Raw genomic sequence first — 26,569 nt, 5'->3', positions numbered from 1 at the left:
GAAGTGGCTATTAAGGTTCTTTTTGTATCCCGGAGTTTCTTGACACTATGAAACATGTACTTTGCTGTTGCCAGTTCCAGTTCCCTCTTACCTGCTAAGCTTGTGTTGTGTGTGTGGGGGGGGTGCCCACCCCCTGCTTTTTTCCAAATCTACAAAGCACAACATTCCCTGTCCCCTTGATATGTTCTCCTGAGTTTTCCAGCCAAGCAATGCGTACAAAAATGCATATATTGCAGTAAATGGTGCATAAACATACATATGTTAGTGAAAAGTAACATACAAAATGCATTCTAGTTACAGGTAGGAGGTAGGTAGCCGTGTTGGTCTGACGTAGTCGAAACAAATAAATAAATAAATAAAAATTCCTTCCAGTAGCACCTTAGAGACCAACTAAGTTTGTCATAGGTATGAACTTTTGTGTGCATGCACACTTCTTCAGATATGAGCTTCCACACAAAAGCTCATACCTATGACAAACTTAGTTGGTCTCTAAGGTGCTACTGGAAGGAATTTTTATTTATTTATTTATTTTTATTCTATTGAGGGAAATCGCTTTGCAAAAATGTGTGTTTTAGGCAAAAATTCCCTACAAGCACATGTGTTTTAGGATCAATTAGCATTAAAATGCTGGTGGATTTTGAGGGGGACTTTTTAATTGCTAGCTGAGGAGGAAATGTGGAGAACCAAACTTAAGACAGGAAAAAATGAGAAATAGAAACTGAAAATGGCAGTCCGTGGGAAGGAAGCCTAACATTCCTCACCCCCACCCCTTTGAGTGATTTGTTTCTGGGAAAGTTTAACGGCGCCTGGCTCCACAGGGATGCCAGCTTACATCTGGCTTGCACCAACCACTCCAGCCCCATTGCATCTGGGGCTGTTACAGGAACCCGCCACATGGCAGAGATCTAGGGAAGTCGCTGCAGAACCAAGTGCAACGGCTGATGATACTGTCCAGCTCATGAGACTTGGATCGCTCGACTTCCTGCTGATTTATAAGCTATATTAAAATAGACAGGCTTTGTGCTAATGTCAGGAGGACCCGAACAAGCCTTCATTGGATGATAAAACTGCGGAAGAATTTGCCTCTGGCTTCATTTGTCACTGTTCTCTGTCATCTTTTCAACGGCTTGACAGTATAAACACATGTTTGCTATCATATGACACTGCAGCTTGATAAAATTGCTGGTTTTTTTTCCTAACCAGGCTATGAAGGAGATGGGAAAGTGTGCACCCAGGTTAATATTTGCTCAGTAAACAATGGAGGTTGTCATCCACTCGCTGCATGTACCAGTATAGCAGGTAATGCTGTTGCTAAATCACCACCATCCTCATCCTGAACCCTAGTGTGGTGGAACAGAAAGTTGGGTGAACAATAAACAGACCCTGGTTGAAATCCCCGTTCAGCCATGAAGTGCATTGGGTGGTCTTGGGCCTGTCACTAGTCACATCCACACCATAATAATAATAATAATAATAATAATAATAATAATAATAATAATAATAAATTTATTTATACTCCGCCCATCTGACTGGGTTTCCCCAGCCACTCTGGGCAGCTCTCAACAAAATATTAAAAACACGATAAAACATCAAACATTAAAAACTCCCCTAAACAAGGCTGCTTTCAGATGTCTTCTAATAGTCAGATGGTTGTTTATTTCCTTGACATCTTATGGGAGGGCATTCCACAGGGCGGGTGCCACCACCAAGAAGGCCCTCTGCCTGGTTCCATGTAACCTCACTTCTTGCAGTGAGGGAACCACCAGAAGGCCCTCAGAACTGGACCTCAGTGTACAGGCAGAACAATGGGAGTGGAGACGCTCCTTCAGGTATACTGGGCCGAGGCCGTTTAAAGCACTAGTTTCCCCAAAAATAATTGTGGGAACTGTATTTTGTTAAGGGTTCTGGGAATTATACCTCTGGGAGGGGTAAAACTACAGGTCCAGAGAGTCTTTTGGGGAAACCCTGTGCTTTAAAAGTATGGTGTGTATGTGATCTGTCTCTCTCACCCATTCTGCTTCTGCTGAACCTGCTTCAAAGGCTTGTTGTGAAGAGAAAAGGCAAGAGGGTGGAAACTGGAAGGAATTTTTTGTTGTTGTTAAAATGCATTCTATTGAGGGAAATCACTTTGCAGCTTTGAACTCCTGCCTCTGGTGACACAAATGGTATTTCTATTTAAAACTGAGAAACAATGGGTGTAATTTAAACAGAACTACAATTCGCCTCCCCAGAGTGGGGAGAATTATGTGTCTTCTCAGTATGCTGTCCTAGAGCTAACTTTATCATCATTTATACATGAGGATGATATCTAAAACAATGCCTAATATAAAGACATGCTTGATGCCTTTAAATATTTCGGAAGTTTTTAATTGTTCTTAAATATGTTTTTATTCTATTTTTTTTATAGTATTGTTTCACCACTTTGGTGTTTGCTGCCCTGAGTTATTTTGGAAGGATGGGATAGAAATTTAAATGCTAATGCTGCTGCTGCTGCTACTACTACTACTACATTTTATGCAAATCTCTATCCATAATGCATTGCTCAGGAGCACACTATTGGATGAGAGGAGACCCCTCTCAAGTTAAGGGACCAATCACTACAGGAAGCTGAGTGCCTGTCAGCTCCCCACTTCAATCTTCTGACTTCTTCCTCCTCTCCCTGGCACAGATGCCGGGCACTGGGGGCTTCACCAACATGTAGGGGGCAGGGATATGATGCCCCCTGAACTCCCCCAATACTACAGTAAAATAACAAGCACAGACACTCTCATGCTGCAGATCAGGAATTTCAATGCTTTGTAATTGAATCAGATTTTTAACTGGGGCTAATCCCTGTAAAAAAGGATTGAGTAAGCAAGCCATTATATTTACCCTAATAATTGAAATGGATTTCCCGCTAAACATCACTATGCACTTACCGGTAATTCCCAGTAACAGCTTTTGCTTGACTAAACAGCTGGAAAATATTGTCTACATCAAGGTTGTTGTAGTTGTTGTTTTAAAAAATAGGGCTTTTATTTTACTCTGTTGCTTAAATCGTTGGTTACATTTCTCTTGAGCGTATGGGTTTCAAACCAGGCTAGTTTAAGTAATCTGACTTAAATCAGAGGATTGCATCTTAAATTATTTGTAAGTCACAATTTTAAAAAGCCAACTACAATGGATTGTTTGAAGATTTTGCTGCTGATAAAGCAGCCCTTTGAAACAGGGGTGTTCAACATGATTAATATCAAATTATGATGGCATTCATAGCTTTGATTAGTTTGCCTCTTTCTTCTTTTTTGCAGGCCTTTTGCCTAGTTGTATCTGCCCGGCTGGATACACTGGGAGTGGCTATGGCCCCAGTGGGTGTGTTGCACTGAGTACTATCTGCCAAACCCAAAACCCTTGTCTAAATGGAGTGTGTCTTGTAAGTGTTCAATGCTATGTTGAAAGCATACGATTTTAGATGTCATGAATTTTTATAATATTAAGCTTTGAGAAGATCAAGTTACGTGTTGGCTCATAACATCTAAGAACATAGGACTTTGCTGTTGCATTGCTAAAAAAGATGTCTATAAATTATTACATTAAACTGGAAGGATGAAGAGAAATTTGACTTCATTCTCATTCTGTGCGAACTTACCTAGTTCACAGTTCTCAAAACAACATGTGAACTGAAACTCGGCTCTCTTTTGAAGTTTGCACTTCTCTGAATTTTGTGATATCATTGCCAACCAAAAATGAATATATCGGGGAAAAGATTGCATAGGAATGCATGTGATATTATTATTATTTATTAATATCATTTGAAAATAACACAAAAAATGCATCATATACTTTGAATGCTTACAAAAATGTGTACGTTAACAAAAAATGATATACAGTGGACACTTGGGTTGCGAACGTGATCCTTGTGGGAGGAACGTTCGCAACCCGCAGTGGCGCGTCTGTGCATGCGTAAGCGCCGAAACCCGGAATTAACCCGAACCCAGGTTCGGCGCAGTGCGCAAACCGAAAACACACAACCTGAAGAGTCTGTAACCCGAGGTATGACTATATTAGGAGAAATGTGCATTAAAATGACAATCTTTCATAAGGGTGGGAATTGCAAATTGATTTACTTTTTTTAAAAGTTCTCATGTGAAGGTTTATCTGCAGCTCAGTGTGAATTTCTCCTAATATAGATATGTCTATATCAAATTTTGCCCAATATACACAATTTTGTAAATCAGTATTCCCCAGTAAAGCATATTTTGGTATGTTATTTCCCCCCCAAACATATACATTTATATGCAGAATTTACCGCTGTGTATGCATTTCTGTATGCATTACCTGGCTTGAAAAACTGCATTGTAAAATTCGGAGAAGTATGAATTCTGAAGCATGGCTGTATTTCAGCTCACACATTGTTTTGGAAAATGCAAAATAGACAGGTTAACCCTTAAATGTGAACTGAATTGAATCTCTCCCTCATCCCTACCCACAGTTTAGCAATGTGTCTGAACCCACCCTGTTCATTACTGAAATATGCCAAGCCGTAGTTAAAATTAACAACAGTTTAGGGTTCAGTCCCAATACTAAACTGTAGTTAATAAAAAATGGAGGTGAAAGTTTTTAGTCTCCTCCTGCCAGAAAGGGGAGCACATGAGTCTGAGGGTTTTAGTGCTGTCCATTGATTGCTCTCCTACTCTAAGCTATATTAATTTTTGCCATTTGGCAAGTACATCCTCTATCTCCTCTCATGTCAGTGTTCACTCATATTTTACAGGGCAATGAGTGGCAGTCCAAACCATAAGTTTTGGTTATGTGCAAACCCTGCCATTATGTCTCCACTTTAGTTCCCAAAGGGTCAGTGTTGGGCTGCAGGGGTCAGCAAAAATTTTCAGCAGGAGGCCGGTCCACTGTTCCTCAGACCTTATGGGGAGCTGGACTATATTTTGAAAAAAAAATGAACAAATTCCTATGCCCCCACAAATAACCCAGAGATGCATTTTAAATAAAAGAACATACTACTCATGTAAAAACACCAGGCAGGCCCCACAAATAACCCATAGATACATTTTAAATAAAAGGACCCATTCTACTCATGTAAAAACACGCTGATTCCCATACCATCTGCGGGCCAGATTTAGAAGGCGATTGGACCAGATTCGGCCCCCAGGCCTTAGTTTGCCTACCCATGGGCTAAGGATACAGAGTTATTGCAACGGTTTCAGCAACATGCTTTGATTTGAAGAAAATCTATACAAATTATTTTTTATTGTAGTTAATTTTTTTTTCCATTTCAGCACAAGGACACCCCACATGGTTGACTTCTAGCTCTTTTTGCCTATGCTGAGGCACTTATCTGTATGTGCTGCTATGGTCTAAATCCATGGTTCCCAACATGGGGCATCCCCCCCCCCCACAGGGGGGCAATTTGAGAATGAGTTATTAACAGTGAATGGCCTTTTAGGCTTCCTCCAGAGGAATAGGAGTTCATTTTTTGAATAATAAGAATTATATGTCACTGGGGAGGGGGAGGTGTCAGGATTTTAAAGCATGGCCAAAAAAAGGTTGGGAACCTCTGGTCTAATTTCAGCATGGATCTGGCTTTTGCTGACTATTACATTATTTGCAGTGGTGTCCCAAAAGCCAAATCTGAGTAGAATTTGCACAGATACTATTTTAATTATGGTTTTTACATACAGTGGTGCCTCGACTTACAAATTTAATCCATTCCGAAGGCACCTTCATAGGTCGAAAAATTCGTAAGTCGAAAAGCGCCATTGGAAACGCGATTTCCCATAGGAATGCATTGGAAATGGAAAATTCGTAAGTCGAAGCAACCCCATCTAAAAATGTGTAAGTCGAAAAAACCCTATCTAAAACCACAGCGGTTTCCGTTCGGATGTCGAGAAATTTGTAAGCGTGCGGCCATTTGCCCCACTCGTAAGTCGAAAAATTCGGTTGTCGAGTCGTTCATAAGTCGAGGTACCACTGTATTGTGATTCCTGCATGTCAACCTGGGCTCCTGAAGAAGGAAAGGTAGGATGCAAAAATTATTATTATTAAGCCATATAGCAACCATGCATACAAAGCTTGTTCAACATGGTCTAAAGTACCTTGAAACTGCTTCTAGGTTATGGCAGTAGTGGATTCATATGTGTTTGGTTTCTCTTTTGTTTGGCTTTATGTCTGCAGACCACAGTCTCTGGCTACAACTGTGTGTGTCATCCTGGCTGGACAGGTGCCAACTGTACAGAAAACATTGACGAGTGCTCCAGCAATCCTTGCCAGCACGGAGGAAGTTGCACCGATGCGGTGAATGGCTACTTTTGTGAATGTACAAGCAGCTGGACTGGACCTCAGTGCCAGACACCCCAACAAGGTAAGTGCGCCATAAATGAACGTCACAAAGCACTCAGGGATCCTAAACGGCAGGTTCTAGCAGCAGGATGCGGGTGCCTTGTGATCTGTGCCATTGAGGCAGTTTGCCTGAAGAAGGAAGCTGTTGCCTGTTCTTTGATGCGCTATAGCTCCACCCACTGCAGGTGATCAGAGGGCGGCATTGCAGCTGTCAACTTAGCAGCGATCAATGGGAAATAGAATTCCAACTAGTCCTTTAATGCTGCTTATCTGGACCTAGCTTCTTGTCCTGAGCAGCTTTCAGACTGTACAGTGTATCTCTGCATCCCTGCTTGACCACAAGGGTGCTGAGAACGGCTAGGTGATCCTTGTTCTTTTCACGGAGCTACAACTCTCACAGTTGTTTAACAATCAATATCTCTTCCCAGGAAACTGGGAATTGTAGTCCTGTGAAAGGAATAAGCATCTCCTAACAACTCTCAACACCCTTAAAGATCTTCAGCTCCCAGAATTCTTTTGGAGAAGCCATGGCTGTTTAAAATGGTATAATCCTGCTTTAAATGTTGTTGTTGTTGTTGTTGTTGTTGTTGTTGTTGTTGTTGTTACCCCACCCATCTGGCTGGTTTTCCCCAGCCACTCTGGGCAGCTCCCAACAGAATACTAAAAACACGATAAAACATCAAACATTAAAAAACTCTCCTAAACAGGGCTGCCTTCAGATGTCTTCTAAAAGTCAGGTAGTTGTTTATTTCCTTGACATCTTTTTTTTAAAATCATTTTTATTAAGGATTTTCTTGGTTTACAGAGATGAGAGCAATGTCTCTCTTAAGATTGTTACAATCTCAGTTTTGTTTGTTGAGACTTTGGTGAGGGGAGGGGAAGGATAGTGGGTGGGGGGAGGGTGGGATGGGGTGGGTTTTTTCTTGTCAGTGACGTTTGCATAGGTTCTCTGTTGTTCGCTTGTTTTCCTTTGTTGGTGAGAGATGCTGGGGTTGGCCTAGGACAGGGGTGGCCAACTCTGAAGAGACTGTGATCTACTCACAGAGTTAAAAACTGGCAGTGATCTACCCCCCTTTGGGGTGTTCTGGTCAAAGTTCTTAAGCTTTTTTTTAGGTAGGAGGAAAGCCTCGTTTTTAGGAGTTCAGGTCAAAGTTGTTGAGATTTTTTTAGGAAGGAGGAAGCCCCATTTGTTAGGGGTTCAGGTCAGAGTTGCTGAGCTTTTCTGAGGTGGGAAAGCCCTGTTTTTTGGGGGGGGGTGAAGGGTAAAATGTTGAGCATTTTTTAGGGGAGCCAAAGTTGTTGAGCTTCTTTGAGAGGAGCCAGTGATCTACCAGTGATCTACCACAGACATCCAGTGATCTACCGGTAGATCACGATCTACCTGTTGGACGTGCCTGGCCTAGGATATGGTTGTTCCTTGACATCTGATGGGAGGGTGTCCTACAGGGCAGGCGCCACTACCGAAAAGGCCCTCTTCCTGGTTCCCTGTAACTTTAATTCTTGCAGTGAGGGAACCTCCAGAAGGCCTTCAGAGCTGGACCTCAGTGTCTGGGCTGAGTGATGGGGGTGGAGGCGCTCCTTCAGCTATACTGCGCTGAGGCCATTTAGGGCTTTAAAGGTCAGCACCAACACTTTGAATTGTGCTCGGGAGTGCAGATGGGGGCCAAATACTGTATTTTAATCTGTTGAAGAGAGCTTGTTGAGCAATAAGGTCTTCAATAGGCACCAAAAAGGCACCTGTCTGGTATGTAAGTGGAGGGAATTCCAAAGGTCAGGTGCCACCACACCAAAGGCCCAATTTCTTCATTGTACAGAAGGGACCTGATATCTACAGGAGGTCTTCTCCTGCAGAGGGCAGTGACTGGTTGGGTAAGAGGTGAGATGATCTTTTTGGGATCTTGATAGGTATTTCTCATTTCCTTCAAGGAACTGCTGATTATTAACTTACTTACTCTTTTCCATAACTGCAGCATGTGGTGGGTCACTTTCAGGCCTGTCGGGCTCATTCAGCTACCTTAATCACACTGAGCAATATAATCAGCCAGTCAGCTGCGCTTGGGTGCTTCGGACTACAAACGACAAGGTAAAAGCTGCACAACCTGGGGGTGAAAGGGCATAACAGCAAACAAATCTTAGGGCAAGGGAGTCCAGAAGGTAGATCATTGAGTGGAAGTAGATTGGCAAGGATTTCTGACTCTCTGTTGTTTAACAATGGCAGCAACAAAATGACTACCCCACCCCAAATTATGAAAAAAAAAAAACGGGGGCAGTCAGGGAACCAGATGTAGGTGTTTGTGAAGATGGCATCTCAGTTCAGTTCTGTTATTTCTGGGCTTCGTTCTGAGGGTCTTTCTTTTTCACCTGGCTCTGGTTCATGTCTCCTGGAGTTCTAGTATAAATCGATGTAGATTCTGCAAGCCTGACCAGTCCTGTCTTTGGGAAATTTAAAACAGGGGTGGGGGTGGGGGATGTTCAGGCTGGGGACTCCCAAGCTTCTGGGAGGAATTCAGTGTCCCTGTTGAAATGGGATAATATGAAATCCAGAATAGCTATCAGGTTACCAAAATAGTTTGGAGCATCTGGGATTAGATCCCCTGGTCAACTTCTGTGTATACCCACCACTTTATCTCTTTCCCTCTTCCTTTGACCTTTAGCAATAGCTAATCCTTCTGCCTGCTCTGGGGTTTGTCAGGAAATTATATAGAGCACCTCCAAATGTTCTGGCAAACATATGACTGTGTGGACAGGTGTGCTATCTAATCTGCACAGTGTAACTGTATAAACAATATCTAATCATCCTTCAGCCGAGGCTCTCATAGTCCACGGATAGAAAAAACAAGCAAATTGAATGAACCTCTCTGTTCTTTCCTGCTAGATCCTGCGGATCACATTTCCAGTCTTCCAGCTGGAGGAGAGTATCAGCTGCAGGTCAGGCTTTCTCCAGATTCACGATGGAGAGTCGGCTTCAGCAAACGCGCTGGGGAAATATTGTGGGTCTTCTCCCCCAGAAGAGCTTTTCAGCAGCCATAACTCTTTGTATTTCTGGCTCCACTCCGACCACATGATGAATGCACGAGGGTTTACAGTTCATTGGGAGTCTCGGCAGCCGGGTAAGATGGTGGTGCGTGAAAACATTAGGCTGCATTTAAAAGGATCAAGAGCTGAAACACACAAATAAGACTGTGCCCGCAGCACTAGGGAGTTAATGCAGATGAGAGTCAGTTTTCCCGTGCGTGTGTTTGTGTGCCATTGCCCACATGCGAGCCCTTTCAATTTTATGTCTCTGGAATCTGCCTTGATGTTTCCCTACCACATTACTGAGCGCTGCTTGATGAGATGCATGTGCTGAGTGTCGTTCTTGCCTCCCCTCAATTAGTACTTCCCCACTCTACAAGTTCTGGAAACCTAAAGTCTGTTGTGGGCATGTGGGCAGCTATTTTTGTAGCTGTGCATGTAGACATATATATTTAAAATAAAATTGTAAAGTTTTTTTTATAAAAAAGACAGGTTTTTTTTAATGTACCAACACACAATGCACTTCATTGCAATCCAGAGTTTAGTAACATGTAGCTTTATATTGGATTTACTTCCTTTATCAGGTTATCCCTGAATTGGGAAAATCCAAATTTAATGCTGGGGAAGTGCAGGCTGCCAGTTAGATAAGAAGCATGGCATTCGGACGATGCTGAGGGTGGGGTAGGGATTAAGACACGTGCAGCTTCACATCTGCATGAAACTCCTGGGTGGATGAGCCCTAAATGAAGCAGAGCTGAAGACAGCAGTCCACATTTTGAAAACATTTGTTTTAAAATAGTTTTTTTAAAAAGCTAGTTATGTTCACAGCTGAGCAGTTTACTAATTCCAAGCAAAATGCATAGCTTCTAATTCTGTTGCCTTATGAAAACGTCACATATTATGTATCCATTCCCTGTTCAGAAATAACATGGAAGCCTTGTGTCTGTCATATACGATTAACACGTGTTACTCTATGCCTATAAGCTGAAAATGAAATGAAGAGTGATGTCGCTTGGTTTATATTGGAATGGGCAGCAGTGCATAGGTGTTTTCTTTAAAAAAAACCAAAACCAATCCACAACCTAGTGATGTCATTGAGAGTACTCTGGGTGTCTATGACCCTGGGACATTTCACTTCCCAGGGTATTTGAGTGCTTACTAAGGATTTCAGGCATCCTCAAAAACCATATGCTCCAGAGCTTATTCTGATAGCTACAATGCCATTCCAGGTTGGCGCAAGAAGTCTTGAGGTGTCTGATTTTCAGGGCACATGACTTGTGGTTAGAGTGGCCACATATTCATCACCGAAGAAAGAGGAAATACATTCAACCAAAAAAGAGGACATATGAGGGCACAAAATGTGCAGGGAAAAGAGTAAGGTAAAGGTAAAGGAACCCCAGAAAATTAGGTCCAGTTGCAGACGACTCTGGGGTTGCGGCGCTCACCTCGCTCTATAGGTCAACATAGCCAGCGTTTGTCCGTAGACAGCTTCCGGGTCATGTGGCCAGCATGACTAAGCTGCTCCTGGCAAACAAGAGCAGTGCACGGAAACGCCTTTTACCTTCCCGCCGGAGCGGTACCTTTTTATCTACTTGCACTTTGACGTGCTTTCGAACTGCTAGGTTGGCAGGAGCTGGGACTGAACAGCGGGAGCTCACCCCATCACAGGGACTCGAACCGCCAACCTTCTGATCGGCAAGCCCTAGGCTCTGTGGTTTAGACCACAGCACCACCCGCCTATGCTAATTTCCATTTCTAGATGCAAATTTAGCAACAATTAGCAAATTTAGTGACACAGGTCACTTGGTCACTGTCTTCCCCACTCTGGTGAGATTAATAGAAATGGGATTCAACTCCTCAGAGAGAGGAAGATGGTGACCTGTGTGACTGCTGTCCATCAAGGGACAGCATCCAGGATCCTGCTCTCAATACCCTTCTGGTACAGAAGGCACATTCAAAGATAGGACTGCTATCTCACAAATAGAGGAAGTGTGCATGCACACGAAAGCTCATACCAAAATAAAAACTTAGTTGGTCTTTAAGGTGCTACTGAAGAATTTTTTTTTGTCACAAATAGAGGGTTGTCTGTTTCAAAGTAGGATAAGTGGTTTTTCTCCCTGTGGTGAAAATGTAAATAAGAATCCCCCGTTTTTCTGTCTCCCACTTAGCATGCGGTGGTGAGCTGACGGGTACTTATGGCTCAATTAAATCACCTGGCTATCCTGGTAACTACCCTCCCAACAAGGATTGCTACTGGGCCATCTCGACCAATCCCAGCCTCCTCATCATGTTTGCTTTCGGCACACTGAGTCTTGAGCACCATGATAATTGCAGCCAGGACTACCTGGAGGTAAAATCTGTTAGAAGAAAAATGTTATTCATAACACACGTTGCTTTGGATAGAAGAATACTGGTGCCGTCCTATGCATTTCTGCTCAGAAGTTCTACACAGAGGTCCATGGGATTTACTTCCAGATAGGTTTGCATAAAACGGCAGTCTAAAACACTTAAAAATTAGAAACTTTGCCATATGTGGAGAGGTAATTCTCCTTGATAGGCCAGTATAATTCAATTTGAACCATTATTTTGTCACAAACACCTGCATAAAGACTCCAGCTGTCCAGATAAGCAGCTTAAAAAAAACGTCAACTTCAAATACAGTCGTACCTTGGTTTTTGAACAGCTTAGTTCTCAAACATTTTGGCTCCCGAATGTCGCAAACCCAGAAGTGACTGTTCCAGTTTGTGAACTATTTTTGGAAGCCAAATGTCTGACAGGGCTTCCACGGCTTCTGATTGGCTGCAGGAGCTTCCTGTAGCCAATCAGAAGCCATACTTTGGTTTTCGGGACGTTTTGAAAGTCAAACGGGCTTCTGGAATGGATTCCGTTTGACTTCCAAGGTACGATTGTAGATGCTATACTGACAACTCCCAGAATTCTTTGGGGGAAAGCCATGACTGTTTAAAGTCATATCATAGTGCTTTAAATGCATGGCATGAATGTGGCCTTAGTTGTGTTTTTAGCAGACCCAAGAAATCAATGGGACTTAAATTAACCAGGACTAACTTGGTTTCATTGGGGCTACTATAAATTGGATTAAGTCCACCCCATAAAGTGCATATGTGTGTGACATGATATGAATATGTGGATTGGTGCTTTTATTTAGATTCGAGATGGCCTCCTCCCTCGAGATCCCCTCCTTGGAAGATATTGCAGCTCTGTGTTGCCACCTCCTCTTCAAACCACTGGCCCGTATGGCTTGGTTCATTTTCATTCCGATGAGTCTAATAGTGACAGAGGCTTCCATATCACATATACAACATCAACCGGTAAGTGTGTTTTTGCATACCGGGTCTACAGCTGCAGCTCTTCACAGGGCAAACAGATGCTGTTTTGAGTAACCTTTTCTTTTTCATCAATGCAGCGGATCCCAACTGTGGAGGAAACTATACAGGCAGCAGTGGGGTTATCATGTCCCCCTACTGGCCCAATCATTACCTTAACAACAGGCAATGTATCTACATCATCCGACAACCACCCGGTGAAAAAATGATCCTCAATTTTACGCACCTGGAGCTGGACAGTCATCCCAGCTGCAATTGGAACTACGTTGAGGTGACTTTGATAGAATCATCAAATTGTAGAGTTGGAACGTTGGCTTTCAAAGGAGGAGGAGGATGGGCCAAGTGAGATGAGACATTTGTTAAAGATGTGATTTGATTCCCCATCTTTTAACATCTATTTAAAAAATAATCATGGTGAGGATTGTCTTGGTTTGGATGAGATTGTGGTATGCTGGAGGAGAGGTGGTTTATCCCCTGCAACATTTTCCTGATGGAAATCAACCCTATCTGCACCATTAAGGAAGACCTTCCATGGGTGCCTTAGGAGTTACTGGCCAGCAACCTTCTGGGTAACCCATTCTCCCTCTGGTCCATGGTCCTGATATATTTTGAAGGGGCTCATGATACTTTAAAAGAGAAAATGAAAGTGACAGGAGATCTAGTCAAGCATCTCTAGAATGTCTCTGCACTAAAAACAAATGATAGAGAAGAGTTTCTGGCTTAGGATATGCAAGGAAATAGACATCCAACTTCATTAGGGTCCAAAAGCCACAGAGGACAAGAAACAAGTTATGAGCAATTAATAAAAGGCAAAGATCGGCACGGAAACATAACTATATGATAAGAGTGACTCTTTATAATCTCCATATGATTAAGCGCTCAAGTTGCAGTGTGCCAAATACAAGATAAGGATAAGCATTGCTCAGTGAGTTTGTTTTGCCAGAGCTGTATTCCGCAAAGGGTCCTGTGCCTTTAAGAGGTGCATAGAAGGCAGAAGTAGCTTCTCCCAGCACAGAATGGAGCAGGCACCCCCAAACTTCGGCCCTCCAGATGTTTTGGACTACAATTCCCATCATCCCTGACCACTGGTCCTGTTAGTTTAATTACCAAGCAAAGGGTCTGCTGGTTTTTCTTTAAGGTTTCCAGACTCAAAAGAGAGCAGGGCAATTAAAGGCACAGAAGTCCTGTCCTCTATTGAGTCTGGCAATCCTAATCACAAGTGGGGAGAGCATTGATTGCATCCAGGCATCTGGGTGCTCACTGTGATAACACGATGCTAGATTAGTTGGGCCTTTGGCCTGATGCAGCAGCACAGAAGAAGTATAAAAGGTGCATGGTTCTCAGGTGCTAAAACAGCCAACAGTAATATTGGGTCCAAAATGTATACTGTATTGGCCAGATTCAAATAATTATGTAATTAGTTCCCTGAATCTATGGGGCTGTAGATTTGTTTCTCCTCCCTGATGGAGGAGAAACATCTCCCTCCGCAGAAGCTTCTCTTGAAACTAAGAACTGCAAGAAAATGGGGGGAGGAGAATTAAAGGCCTCCAACTATCAAACGGAAGATAAGACAAGATCTGGGAAATCTTAACTATGGAAATGATCTCACATCAATTAAAACAGGTGTGAGGAACATCTCCAGATGTTGATGACTACAACTCTCATTGGTCCCAGAAAGCATGGGCAATGGTCAGGGATGATGGGAGTTGTAGTCCAGCAACATCTGAAGAGGGCCAAAGTTTCCCCACACCTGAGCTAAGGCTACAGCTAACCCCGAATTTAGCAACTGCTTTATAGGGAAATGGTGTTTTGTTCTAGATGTAATCAACTTAGCTAACTGAAATTCTCTTCAGTTTACTGATTACTCATCACTTTACTGATTTGTGTGTGTGTGTGTGTGTGTGTAAAATAACATTCAGTATTCTTTTATACACATGCCCAAGCACTTTATTTTGGATATATTTTCTTTATTAATAATTTTATATAGTCTTAACTTTAGGGAAGTTTTTAATGTGTGACCTTTTAATGTATTTTAATCCTTGTTGGAAGCTGCCCAGAGTGGCTGGGGAAACCCAGCTGGATGGGCGGGGTACAAATATTAAATTATTATTATTATTATTATTATTACCGTATCATCATCATCATCAGAAGGTTTTACAATCATAATAACCCAAATACAGCCAAGAGCATATCTCATATGTTTTCAATTATGCCAGATTCTTCACAAAATCCCCTGTTTTGCTCATCATTAATATTATTCTCCTTTTTTAGACTCCATCATTTTATCCTCTTAGGTCACATATATATCCTTGATAGTTTTCCAGATGCACCCCAATATCTCTCTCTCCCCATACCCATTACTTCCCTTCACCCATGTGTGATCTTCTTTACAAAATATTATTCCTCGTTGTTTTAACCGAAGTTTATATTTATTATTCCATATATATTATAGTATGTCTTGTCTCCTTGCGTGGTTTACCTATTGCATATTAAATTTAAGCTCTAAATATTAATCTTTCTATATATTCCTTTACGCACTCCCACTCTTTGTTGATTTTTTGATTTGAGCGGCCCTTAATTGTTGCTGTTAATTTTGCCATCTTGGCAAATTCACAAATTTTAGCTCTCCATTCTGATATTTGTGGTGTTTTTTCTGTTTTCCAATTTTTTGCCGCTAATAATCTGGCTACTGCTGTTGCGTAAATACATTCCTTTTGTCCTTTGGGATGACACTAGTTATTAAGCCCAGCAAATATGCTTCCAACTTTTTAGAAATCGAACTCTTGAATATATTTTTAAGCTCTTCATGTACCAATGTCCAAAATTGTTTGACCACCTTGCACCCCCACCACATATGGTACATCGTCCCTACCTCTGATTTACATTTCCAGCAGAGATTTGATTGTTGTTGTTTTTTTATAAATCCTTCCTAATTTTACTGGAGTGAGATACGAGCGGCAAAACATCTTCATTATATTTTCTTTTATCAAATTGCAAGCCGTAAAGTTTATATCAGTTCTCCCTAGCCTTTCCCATCTATCTAGGTGAATTGTCTTGCCTCGATCTTGTGACCATTTTATTATTGTTTCTTTTATTATTTCATCTTTCAGTTCCCATTCCAGGAGTAAATTATACATACTCACTATTAGTCTCTTATTTGGTTGTAGGAGTTCGCTTTGTAATTTTGATGTTTTCTGTTCAAATCCATTTTTTTTGTCTTCTTTAAAATGGTGCGCTCCTTGGTAATATTGTAGCCAACTATTACAGTAATTCTTAATTTCTTCATAGGGTTTTAATCTTACATCACCATCACTAATAGCTGTTTGTATGTTGGCCAACCCTTTTCCATATTTTTCTTTTTCATGGCTACAACTTCTAAGGGAGATACCCACCAGGGTATCTTTGGTTCTAAGAGGCATCGGTAATTCACCCAAACCTTGTATAATGACTTCCTAATTTAATGGTTCAGGAAGTCCCTATTTACAGTCACCTTATCATAAACTATGTAGGCGTGCCAACCATAGCGGTTGTTCCATCCTTCCAAGTCTAGAATCTCTGTATTTCTTAGCATGACCTAGTCTTAACCCATCCTAAACAAGTTGCATGATAATATAATTACAAATCAGGGAGCCCAAGCACTTTTTATGTGTCTGATTAACTTGAGCTCTTTCCTGAATATGTATTACAGTGGTCTCTCGACATCCAAATGCCTCGACTTCCGAAGGTTTCGACTTACAAAGTCGGCAAACCCAGAAGTATTTTCGCTGCACGCGCGTTCTGCGCATGCGCAGAAGTGCAAAATCGCGCTTTGCGCATGCGCAAGATGGACGCTTCGACATCCAAAGGTTTCGACTTACGAAGAGCGCCGCAGAACGGATCGCCTTCGTAAGTCGAGGTACCACTGTAGTTTATTTATATACTCTGTTATTCTAAAGTACAACCCAAAGAGTTGAGGTGGTCTTTAAAATAAAATAAAGACTTTAAATTCCAGCAAAAAAATTCTAGAGGGGGTTTCCACATCTAGTTTCTGTGTGGCATCAGATCAGCTGTTTAAAAAGAGCAGTCAAATCCCCCCCCCATGCTACTGAAAACCCCTCGCTTCAGGCTCTTTGGGTCTCAGCTGACTCATTTGTCTTTATATAGCTTGAAACTTGCCTTTTGAGGGTGGAAAAATGAGAAAGGGTTCCTGTGGACTATCTTTAATATAAACTGAACTGTTATCTACAGCTTTGGCTTGTTGCTGTAATAACATTGCTCCTTCCTTCCTTCCTTCCTTCCTCTGACATTGGTTGGAACGAAGTGTAATTAATTTCCAAATCAGGGGGAAGCTTGGTGTGTAATGAAAACAGACAGCTTCTGTTTGTTTGGGCTCACAATTCCCTCCCCTAATTGCTGGCAAAACGGCAGCGAAATCCACTGCAACAAGAGGGACAAAACTGTTTCTGCCAGGCCCAATCACTTTGTGTTAGTTCAGCAAAGCATTTACCTTGTTACTTGGCGATCAAATGCAGGAAGTGTAGTTTTGTTCTGATGCGTCTGCATTTCTTTGGCAACTCCTGGCACCCTGATTCCTTGCACATCCACTCAGCTGAGGAATGGAAGCATAGAACACTGTAAAAAATGGCTAACAACCCAATTCTGGAACTGCTTTAACAAGAGGTGGGGAGATGTTTCTTGCTGTTGCTTTCCTTTCCATGACAGTTCATTGAAAGGCTATTATGTAGGTCATGTAGGGTGCCTCCAGTCCAGACTGTCACTATTTTTCAAGAGAGGCTCAAGTGTGCACTGTCAATTTAGGTTTCTGCAATTAAAGTAGACTTAATGCTCTGCCACCCCCAGTACAGCAAATCCACTTTAAAAAGAAACCCAGACTTTTTGCAGCTAGGAAAGTGATACAGAAATGCACTGAAAAGTTTGGAACAAACAAATGTTTAATGGAAAGACATATAAACACCCCACAAATGAGATCAAGACGAGTGCTTGTTATCATATAACCTTCCTGCAAACAAATCAGAATAAATGCTCAACAAAGACCGAATATAACTTGTGCTTTTTTTCAGCCAGAGCGTGCCAGCGCTATCAACAGCAAGTTATTTGTATGACACTTTTTATGTATACCTCCCTATTTAGAGGGGAATCCCATGCATAAGTGCATGTAGTATGGGTTATATTGTACATGTCACTCTATATGGTGTACGCCAGGCAACCCCAAACTTGGCCCTCCAGATGTTTTGGGACTACAACTCCCATCATCCCTAGCTAAGAGGGCCAGTGATCAGGGATGATGGGAATTGTAGTCCCAAAACAGCTGGAGGGCTGAGTTTGGGCATGCCTGGTGTACGCCAGTTATTCTTAAGTGGCTGCTTCTTTCAGTTTCATTGTCATGGACACACTTAAATGCGCTCCAGAAAGCTGTGTCTAATTGCAGCTCAGTATAATGGAGGCACACAGATGTTTCAGAAATGTGACACGGCACATTTTTTATTGAAAACACACGAGAACAGCCCTTAGTGCCTGGGATCACTAAGAAGATGGTGTTGCTTGGACATCTTACCATGACAGCAGGGTATTTCATGCAGAAAGGTCAATCTGATACTAGCCTAAGGATTAAAATTATACAGGTATGTCAGTCCCTGGATATGCAGGATTTTATGGGTCACATTATACCAGCATGTTTAAAATAAATCAGAAATATATTAACAGCTGTGAACTGAGATTAAGGTGCTTTATACTTCCACTGTTTTCAGGCTGCAGTCTACCCAAAGACAAAGGTTTAGCACATTCCCAGTGGAGGCTGGTCCATTAGTACAAATGAGGCACACACAAATGTGTGATTTCTTTTTATATTTTAAAAAATAGATTGCAGGCTTGTACTGTGATACAGGATTTTGACATGGAGCAGGGTGCAGGGGCTTAAATTCTTTGCGTGTATAAACCTTTTAACCACCCCCCAAATAAATTCAGACAGGACTCAAATTTTTGGTTTGGTTTTTGGCAGAATTTAGGCCACAACTTTATTGATTACAATTAAGTGAGTGGTTGCATAGGCTCTGGTTCGACTAGCTCCCTGCACCCTTGCAGGCAGCGCTGACCCAGGGCACCAGCACAGGTCAGCCTTGGGTAAACACCCAGCTTAGTGGAAGGTGGTGTTCAACCAGTCCACCAGCCAGATGCCCCCCTGGACTCTGGCTCTGGGCACAATCCCTCTCAGGGAAGACCAACCAAGAGTCCCAAGAGTCCTTTCACGGAATACCCATCGCATAGGGATGGCCAGACTGTTCTGCCACCCCTATCACCTGAACCAGAGCCTATCCACAACCTTACAAGTTGTGACGATTTGCTACGCGGCAGGCGAAACCCAAATGGCACCAGCCAATCAGCCAAGTGGGGGAAATTCCTGCCATGTCCCCGTCCCAATGACAGATGACACACGACGGCATAGCAAGGTCAAGCGCAAGCCCTAAATATAGGGAGAGGTGGGCGGGTGTTCCGATGCACAGCCCCCAAAGAGGAAACTAGACGCTCCTTGAAGGACTTTAGCTGGCTTTCCATTGGTCAGATTGCACCCAGCATAGAGGGACCTCCAATAGGGTGTTGTGGCCATCCAAACGTTCCCACCCACAACACAGGGTCTGGTTGCCAGGTCACACCACAACACGTGTCCTCTTGTTAGGGAGGACCCGATTCGCCCCATGCTGTTGTCTCAATCTGGATCTATGTGCAGTTGGAGCAAGCGGAAGCTTTCCCCATTCCCACAATACAAGTGTATGCCCAATCTGGATCAGAACCACAGTGTGGGGGTGAAGCATTAAATCTCCTGTAACACCCCCCCCACCTCTACCAGTGGTAGTTGTGTGCTCTGGATCCCTTCCCAATAGATGTACATTTTAAAAGGCATACGCACAATTACCAATCCTGTGGCTGCCATCACGGGCTAGTTTAGCCCTGAGCGCACTAGGGCCACATGAGGTCCTGTGTTATTGGTGTGTTCCGGTATTTCCCCTCCGTTCTCACCATTTCTTTCATTAAGGCTTTGGTGGAGAGTGTGCCAGGGTGTAGGCCAAGGCTGGATTTAGCTTTGATGAGGCCCTAAGCTACTGAAGGTAATGGGGCCCTTTATATGTCCAGCTGTCAGCGGTGGAGCTTCATGCTCCACCACTGGGGGCGGAGAGCAGGCGCGCTGCCCCCAGGAACGTGGCGCGCGTTCTGGGGGCGGGGCGGGCATTCTGGGGGCGGGATGTGCATTTTGGGGCAGGGCACGCCGTGTGCAGGGGCGGGGTGCGCGTTTTGGGGGTGGGACGGGCAGCCACGATGGCGCCCCTGGGATCACGCCGCCCGGGGCAGCTCATATCTTCCTATGCCCCTGCCAGCTGTCCTTTGTCAACAACAAATTGTCACTTTTTTGTGTTGAATATATGCTATATGGTAATTTATGGACCTAATGGGTATCTAAAGATATCTGCACACAACAAAATATGTATTTTATCAAAGTAATTGATATAGAAATGAGCAAACCAGTGATATTTTAGGCTGGCAGGTGGGGCCCATTACTTACATCATAGGAGCCTACACAACACAAAACACTGTTGCTGTATGTACCGGTAGGTTTTATTTTGTTTTTTATCTTATATTTTGGAAACGTACATCCAGGTGGTTTTTTCCTTTAATTTTTTGGGGGGCTCCCAAGAGAGTGGGGCTCTAAGCTGTAGCTTGTTTAGCTTCTGCATAAATCCTGCACTGCTGCAGGCATATCTGAAATAACACCATCTAACTTATGAATGGTTCCTCTAGCCCAGGCATCCCCAAACTGCGGCCCTCCAGATGTTTTGGCCTACAACTCCCATGATCCCTAGCTAACAGGACCAGTGGTCAGGGATGGTGGGAATTGTAGTCCAAAACATCTGGAGGGGCGAAGTTTGGGGATGCCTGCTCTAGCCACTAGAGACTTGTGAATGATTCAGAGGGACTAAGAGGCGGGGTTGCCAGATCTTGTAACAGCTTACATGCAAAGATTAAAATCACCTTTCTACCTTCTTCAGCAGCCAACATGGGAGCCACCAGTTTGGTAAGCAGCAGGTGTGTTTGAATGCTGTTGTTTCTTGACCTAGAATTTGTATTGATCTGGGGCACACCCAGCCATTCCCTCAAAAACATGCTTCTGGTTGATGCTTAGCTTTTCAGTGGTTTCATTTTCTTTTGTGGCCTAGGTCCGGGATGGTGACACTGAGATGGACCCCTTAATCAACAAGTTCTGTGGCAACAATACACTTCCTTTGGCTATCACTTCCCATGGCAGCAACCTCTGGGTCAAGTTCAAGTCCGAAACCTCAGTACAAAGATCTAGCTTCAGGGCTGCCTATGATGTCGGTAAGGGAAATACACACACACACACACACACACACACACACACATATACATATATATATATATATATATATATATATATATATATATATATATATATATATATATATACTGGGCATGTGGGTTATTATCCACTTTTCTCCGAAACTGCTTCACCGATTGCGTTCAAATTTGGACACAACTTCCCAAGCGAATGTCCAAAGGCTCTTATAAAGTTTGCTAAGACAAATGTCACACCTCCACCAAGTGAAACCCCCCCCCAAACCCTGTTCCAGAACGCACCACTCGGCCGAACGTGCATGCTGGGAAAAGAACCAGGTTACAAAACAGCTCCCTCTAGCGGTGGCTACACAGGTACTGCATCTATAAAAACTTCCCTCTCAACAGCACCTCAGCTCCCGTTTACATACTAGGCCGAAGCCTTTATAGACTAGGCCGAATGGAGGTACTGACTCGCCTGGGTAGGGGTTGGGGGGAGGAGGGGACAGGATAGGTCAGGACATGGCAGGGCCAGTCACAGGGATGAGCTGGGGGTTGCGGGGAAGTGGGGGCGTGATACGTCATGGGTCGGGACAGGGTGGGGGGAATCACAGGGATAAGCTGGGGGTGGGGGAGGGGGCATGAGACATCATGGATCAGCACAGGGTGGGGGGAATCACACGGATGAGCCACAGCAACATGTGGCAGGGCCAGCTAGTGGTTTATAAATGCCATGAGTCCTCACTTGGACCCAGGAGCAAAACAACTGAGCAAATTATTATCCCTTACCTGTGCAACACCCACCTGTGGGGTGGGCCGTTATGTATTTTCTCCCATAGAACTCAGTGGTGTCTGTTGATTTTTATAGGACTAGATATGAGAAAAACTCTGATGGAGCGAATTCAGGTTTCATTCGTCAATCTCTCTAAAATTTATTAATCAATTCTAAAGTGAAATTCCATGGACAACCTGAGATGTAGTAAAGAGTTATAGCTCAGTGGTAGAGCATATGCTTTTGCATGCAGAAGGGGCTAGGTCCAATTACTTGCATCTCCAAGTAGGATTAAGAATGACTTCTCCCTGCAATCCTGGAGCTCCACTGCCAGGCCAGGTAGGTCATATTGAGCTTCATGGACCAATGGTCTGACTCAGTATAAGGCAGCTTCCTAGGCTTCAATTACTTTTAAATAAAGTTGATAGGGGAAAGAGGACATCACCAGGTTCTCACACATCATCATGATGGAGCACACTATGGACTTACAGTAGCTATAAGTATCCCAGGTAGGTCGTAGCATAGTGATGGAACATGCGGTAGGACCCAGGTTTGATCCTTAGAGTCTTCTCTCTGAAGCCCTGGGGAGCCACTGCCAGTCAGTGTGGACAATATTGAGCTTGGATTGATGGTTTTGCTTGGTTTGAAACAGGGTGGATTTGATTTAAATCACAATTTAAATCACTAGTCAGTAAGATTTGATTGAAATCATTTTATTTTATTTTTACAGAAAGACTCATCCTTGCTGGTATAATCTTAATATTTGCAACCAGATGAAGGTTCTATTTTTGGAATAATAAATTTTCAGAGTAGTTTTTACAATTATATAAAAAATTACTGATTTGGGTATACTATTAGAAATACATAGACAGATAATTATGAAATTATTGTGAGGTTTAATAAGTTAACCAAATAAGCAACTTTTTTGCTGTACTTTATTGGAAAAAGAAAAGTAATCATTTTTTAAATAACAATTTAAACAATTTATTTAACTAAAATAATAACATTATAGCATATGGATCCATGTTTGTTAACTGATGTGGTTCAACAATTAAAAAACAAAAACAAAACTTAGACTGAGTTTTAGCACACACGAAAAAATTAAAACAAATCCTTATTTCCTGATGGACTATAATGCCTTTGGACTATAATGTAACTTAAATAGAAAACTATATTTAGAAAGAGTTTTCCTCCAAAAGCATTTTACTTTAAAATGCCGATTTAAATTTTAAAAAGTCCGATTTAAAATTTTTTTAAAAAAAAACCATTGGTTTTTATCCACCCTGGTTTGAAACTGCTTCCTAGTATTATCAGTAGAATTACTAATGGTTCATTTCTATTGGCAGCCTGTGGAGGAGCTTTGTCCGGTGAAGGTGTCATCAGATCACCCTATTATACCAGGCCGTTGTCTCATTACAAGATCTGCGAGTGGATCATCTCTCAGCCAGAAGGCCATCGAGTGATTCTGAACTTCACTGACTTTCGGCTCCATAACATCAGCAGTTGTGACTTGGATTATGTTGAGGTGAAGTGTCTTTTTTAAAAAAAGAAAGAAACCCAAATATAAATCTTGGTTTATTGAGATCAATTTTACCAATAGACTTAGGTCTCAATTCTAAGTGTACTAAGTGTCAGTCCCTGTGAAACTGATGGAACTTCTATTCTGAGGAAACATATTTAGGGTTCAAATGAGGGAGGCAGGAGTGAGAGAGAGAGAGAATAGAGTACTTTAAAGTTGGATGAATCTGTCCATTTTCTGTTTTTGTTTTTATTTTCCAATCTTAAATACAGCTCTCCATGTTTCCACACCTGTTTGCAATTATTTTGAAAGTCCTAATGAAAATTCATCTGTGAAATTCTCCTAAAATACACACATTTCTGTGCAATTTGGCTTACTGTGCACATTATTGCAAACACCTCCCCGTAATGTAATAATTTTTTGGTATGTTGTTTTCATTAATATGTGCACTTTACTCCAGCACATGCATTTTTGCACACGTTACTTGGATGGAGAAGCGCACTGCAAAATTCAGAGAAGGAGAGTTGCATTTTGGTTCTGTTATTGTCTTGGAAAGCATGGATTAGGTAGGGTCACCTTTAAGTGTGAAAAGAATAACATTCCACTACAGTAGCTGAAGGACCATCGCCCATGGGCAGATAGCAATTTTGCATGCAGGAGACCCTTGGTTCAATCCCTGAAATCTTCGAGTGAAACCCTGGAAAGCCACTGCCAATCAGTGTGTAGATCATGATGATGATGATTTATTATTTATACCCCACACATCTGGCTGGGTTTCCCCAGCCTCTCTGGGCAGCTCCCTTCAGATGTCTTCTAAAATTCAGGTAGTTGTTTATTTCCTTGACAACTGATGGGAGGGCATTCCACGGGGCGGGTGCCACCACCGTGAAGGCCCTCAGCGCTGGACTTCAGTGTCTGGGCAGAACGATGGGTGTGGAGACGCTCTTTTGGGTATACTGGGCTGAGGCCGTTTGGGGCAGGCATAGGCAAACTTGGCCCTCCAGATATTTTGGGACTACAACTTCCATCATCCCTAGCTAACAGGACCAGTGGTCAGGGATGATGGGGGTTGTAGTCCAAAACATATGGAGGGCCAAGTTTGCCTATACCTGGTTTAGGGCTTTAAAGGTCAGCACCAACACTTTGAATTGTGCTTGGAAACGTACTGGGAGCCAATGTAGGTCTTTCAGGACCGGTGTTATATGGTCTCGGCGGCCGCCCCCAGACATCAGTCTGGCTGCCGCATTCTGGATTAGTTGTAGTTTCCAGGTCACCTTGAAAGGTGGTCCCATGTAGAGTGCATTGCAGTAGTACAAGCAAGAGAAAGCTAGAGCATGCACCACTCTGGCGAGACAGTCTGCAGGCAGGTTGGGTCTCAGCCTGTGTACCAGATGGAACTGGTAGACAGCTGCCCTGGACACATGGCCTGACTCTGTACAAGCCTGCTTCCTATGTATGCTTAACGTGGCAGCTATTTCACGAGTTCTGCACATTTCCCCCCTTGCAGGTCAGAGATGGAAACAATAAGAATGCTCCTTCCTTAGGGAAATACTGTGGCGAAACTGTGCCTTCAGTAATTCAATCTATGCGTAACAATCTATATATCAAATTCAGAGCTTCGTCTGCTGAAAACCTTGGCTTCCTTGCCGAATACAAGTCTTTGGATGCTGGTAAATGTTACCTCCCTTCCCCACTCTCTCTCCTTTTGACTCCCTGCCATTGTCACCAAATTACCTGGGCTGATGTAATGAAAAGCAATTAAATTGTATAATCAAATGCACTATTTCTGGAGAAAGTACAGTCCTTACAAAGGGCTTAAATGCATAGTGCAAACGCTTTTATATAAAGTTTGAAAGTTTTTAACAAAAAAGTATATTATAATCAAAATGCTTTAAGGATTTATTAACTGTCTCCATAGCTGCCTTTTGATGCTTGATTTATACCCTGTTTTCCTCTGTGGTATAGCATGCGGAGGGACTCTCACAGAACCCAACAGAATCATCTCAAGTCCTGGCTACCCACTGATCTACCCGCATGGTGTCAGGTGTGCCTGGACCATCTTAGTTCAGCCTGGTTACTTGGTCCGCCTGACCTTTTTGTATTTCTACTTGGAATTTGATTACAACTGCAACAGAGATTACCTTGAAATCTATGACAACAGCACTATGACAACGCTGGGGCGGTATGTATTTATAAAATCTGCAATCTGATACAGCAAGTGTGAGGAACTCTTGGCTCTCCAGATGTTGTTTCCACCATCCCTTTGCTGTTGTCAGTGTTTGCTAAGGCTGATGGGAGTTGCGGTTCAGTAACTTCTGGAGGGCCAAAGGTTCCCAGCACCTGCCATACATGCTAATATGGAGGAATAAATCCCATAGAATTCAGTGCAACTTGTGAGTAAACGGGTATACGATTGCATTGTAAGTGTACTTGACATAGCCTGCCATCACATCAAGCTGTTTTACAACCTTTTAAACCCTTCAGAGTGGCTGGAGCAACACAGATGGGCAGGGTACGAATTTTGCATGTGGAGACCTTTTCACCACCTCCAAATAAATTCAGACAAGACTCAAAATTTTGGTTTGTTTTTTGGCAGAATTTAGGCCACAACTTTATTGATTACAATCAAGTGAGTGGTTGCATAGGCTCTGGTTCGACTAGCTCCCTGCACCCTTGCAGGCAGCGCTGACCCTGGGCACCAACCATAGGTCAGCCTCGGGTGAACACGTGGGATAGTGGCAAGCAGGAGCCCTGCTAGGCCTCCACCCAGATGTCCCCTGGACTCAGGCTCAGGGCACAACCCCTCACAGGGAAGACCAACCAATGGGTCCGTGGATTCATTTAGCGGAATACCCACGCATAGGGATGGCTAGGCATCCTGCCACCCCTATCACCTGAACCAGAGCCTATCCTCAACTTTACAAGTTGTGACGATTTGCTACGTGGCAGGCAAAACCCAAGTGGCACCAGCCAATCAGCCAAGTGGGGAAAATTCATGCCATGTCCCTGTCCCGAAAGACAGGCAACACACGACACCATAGCAAGGTTAAGCGCAAGCCCTAAAAGTAGGGAGAGGTGGGCGGGTGTTCCAAAAGAGGCCCAAAAGATAGCCCAAAAGAGGAAGCTCAGGGACATGTGCATGGGCTTAAATAGAGGTCCCTCAATTGCTTTGACTGGCGTCGCTCTGGCCCAATTGCACCCAGGATCGAGGGACCTCCAATAGGGTGTTGTGGCTATCCAAACGTT

General features: G+C 43.0%; 1 protein-coding gene across 1 annotated transcript in view; it reads left to right on the top strand.

The window, feature by feature from the left end:
• The window catches only part of CUBN (cubilin), a 139,921-nt gene that overhangs the window by 17,330 nt on the left and 96,022 nt on the right, over positions 1 to 26,569 (top strand). Inside the window, exons 10-21 of the mRNA XM_035129760.3 lie at positions 1,204 to 1,299; positions 3,288 to 3,409; positions 6,166 to 6,352; positions 8,301 to 8,413; positions 9,206 to 9,440; positions 11,514 to 11,695; positions 12,512 to 12,674; positions 12,770 to 12,960; positions 20,897 to 21,056; positions 23,151 to 23,329; positions 24,831 to 24,993; positions 25,289 to 25,505. Coding sequence (XP_034985651.3) covers positions 1,204 to 1,299; positions 3,288 to 3,409; positions 6,166 to 6,352; positions 8,301 to 8,413; positions 9,206 to 9,440; positions 11,514 to 11,695; positions 12,512 to 12,674; positions 12,770 to 12,960; positions 20,897 to 21,056; positions 23,151 to 23,329; positions 24,831 to 24,993; positions 25,289 to 25,505 — 2,008 coding nt within the window. The remainder of the gene's footprint in view (positions 1 to 1,203; positions 1,300 to 3,287; positions 3,410 to 6,165; positions 6,353 to 8,300; positions 8,414 to 9,205; positions 9,441 to 11,513; positions 11,696 to 12,511; positions 12,675 to 12,769; positions 12,961 to 20,896; positions 21,057 to 23,150; positions 23,330 to 24,830; positions 24,994 to 25,288; positions 25,506 to 26,569) is intronic.

This window comes from Zootoca vivipara, chromosome 11, assembly GCF_965207765.1.
Source record: "Zootoca vivipara chromosome 11, rZooViv2.hap1.1, whole genome shotgun sequence".
NCBI classification, from domain to species: Eukaryota; Metazoa; Chordata; class Lepidosauria; order Squamata; family Lacertidae; genus Zootoca; species Zootoca vivipara.
The sequence above is the reverse complement of the archived record's forward strand: the minus strand, read 5'-3'. Positions and strand labels throughout refer to the sequence as shown.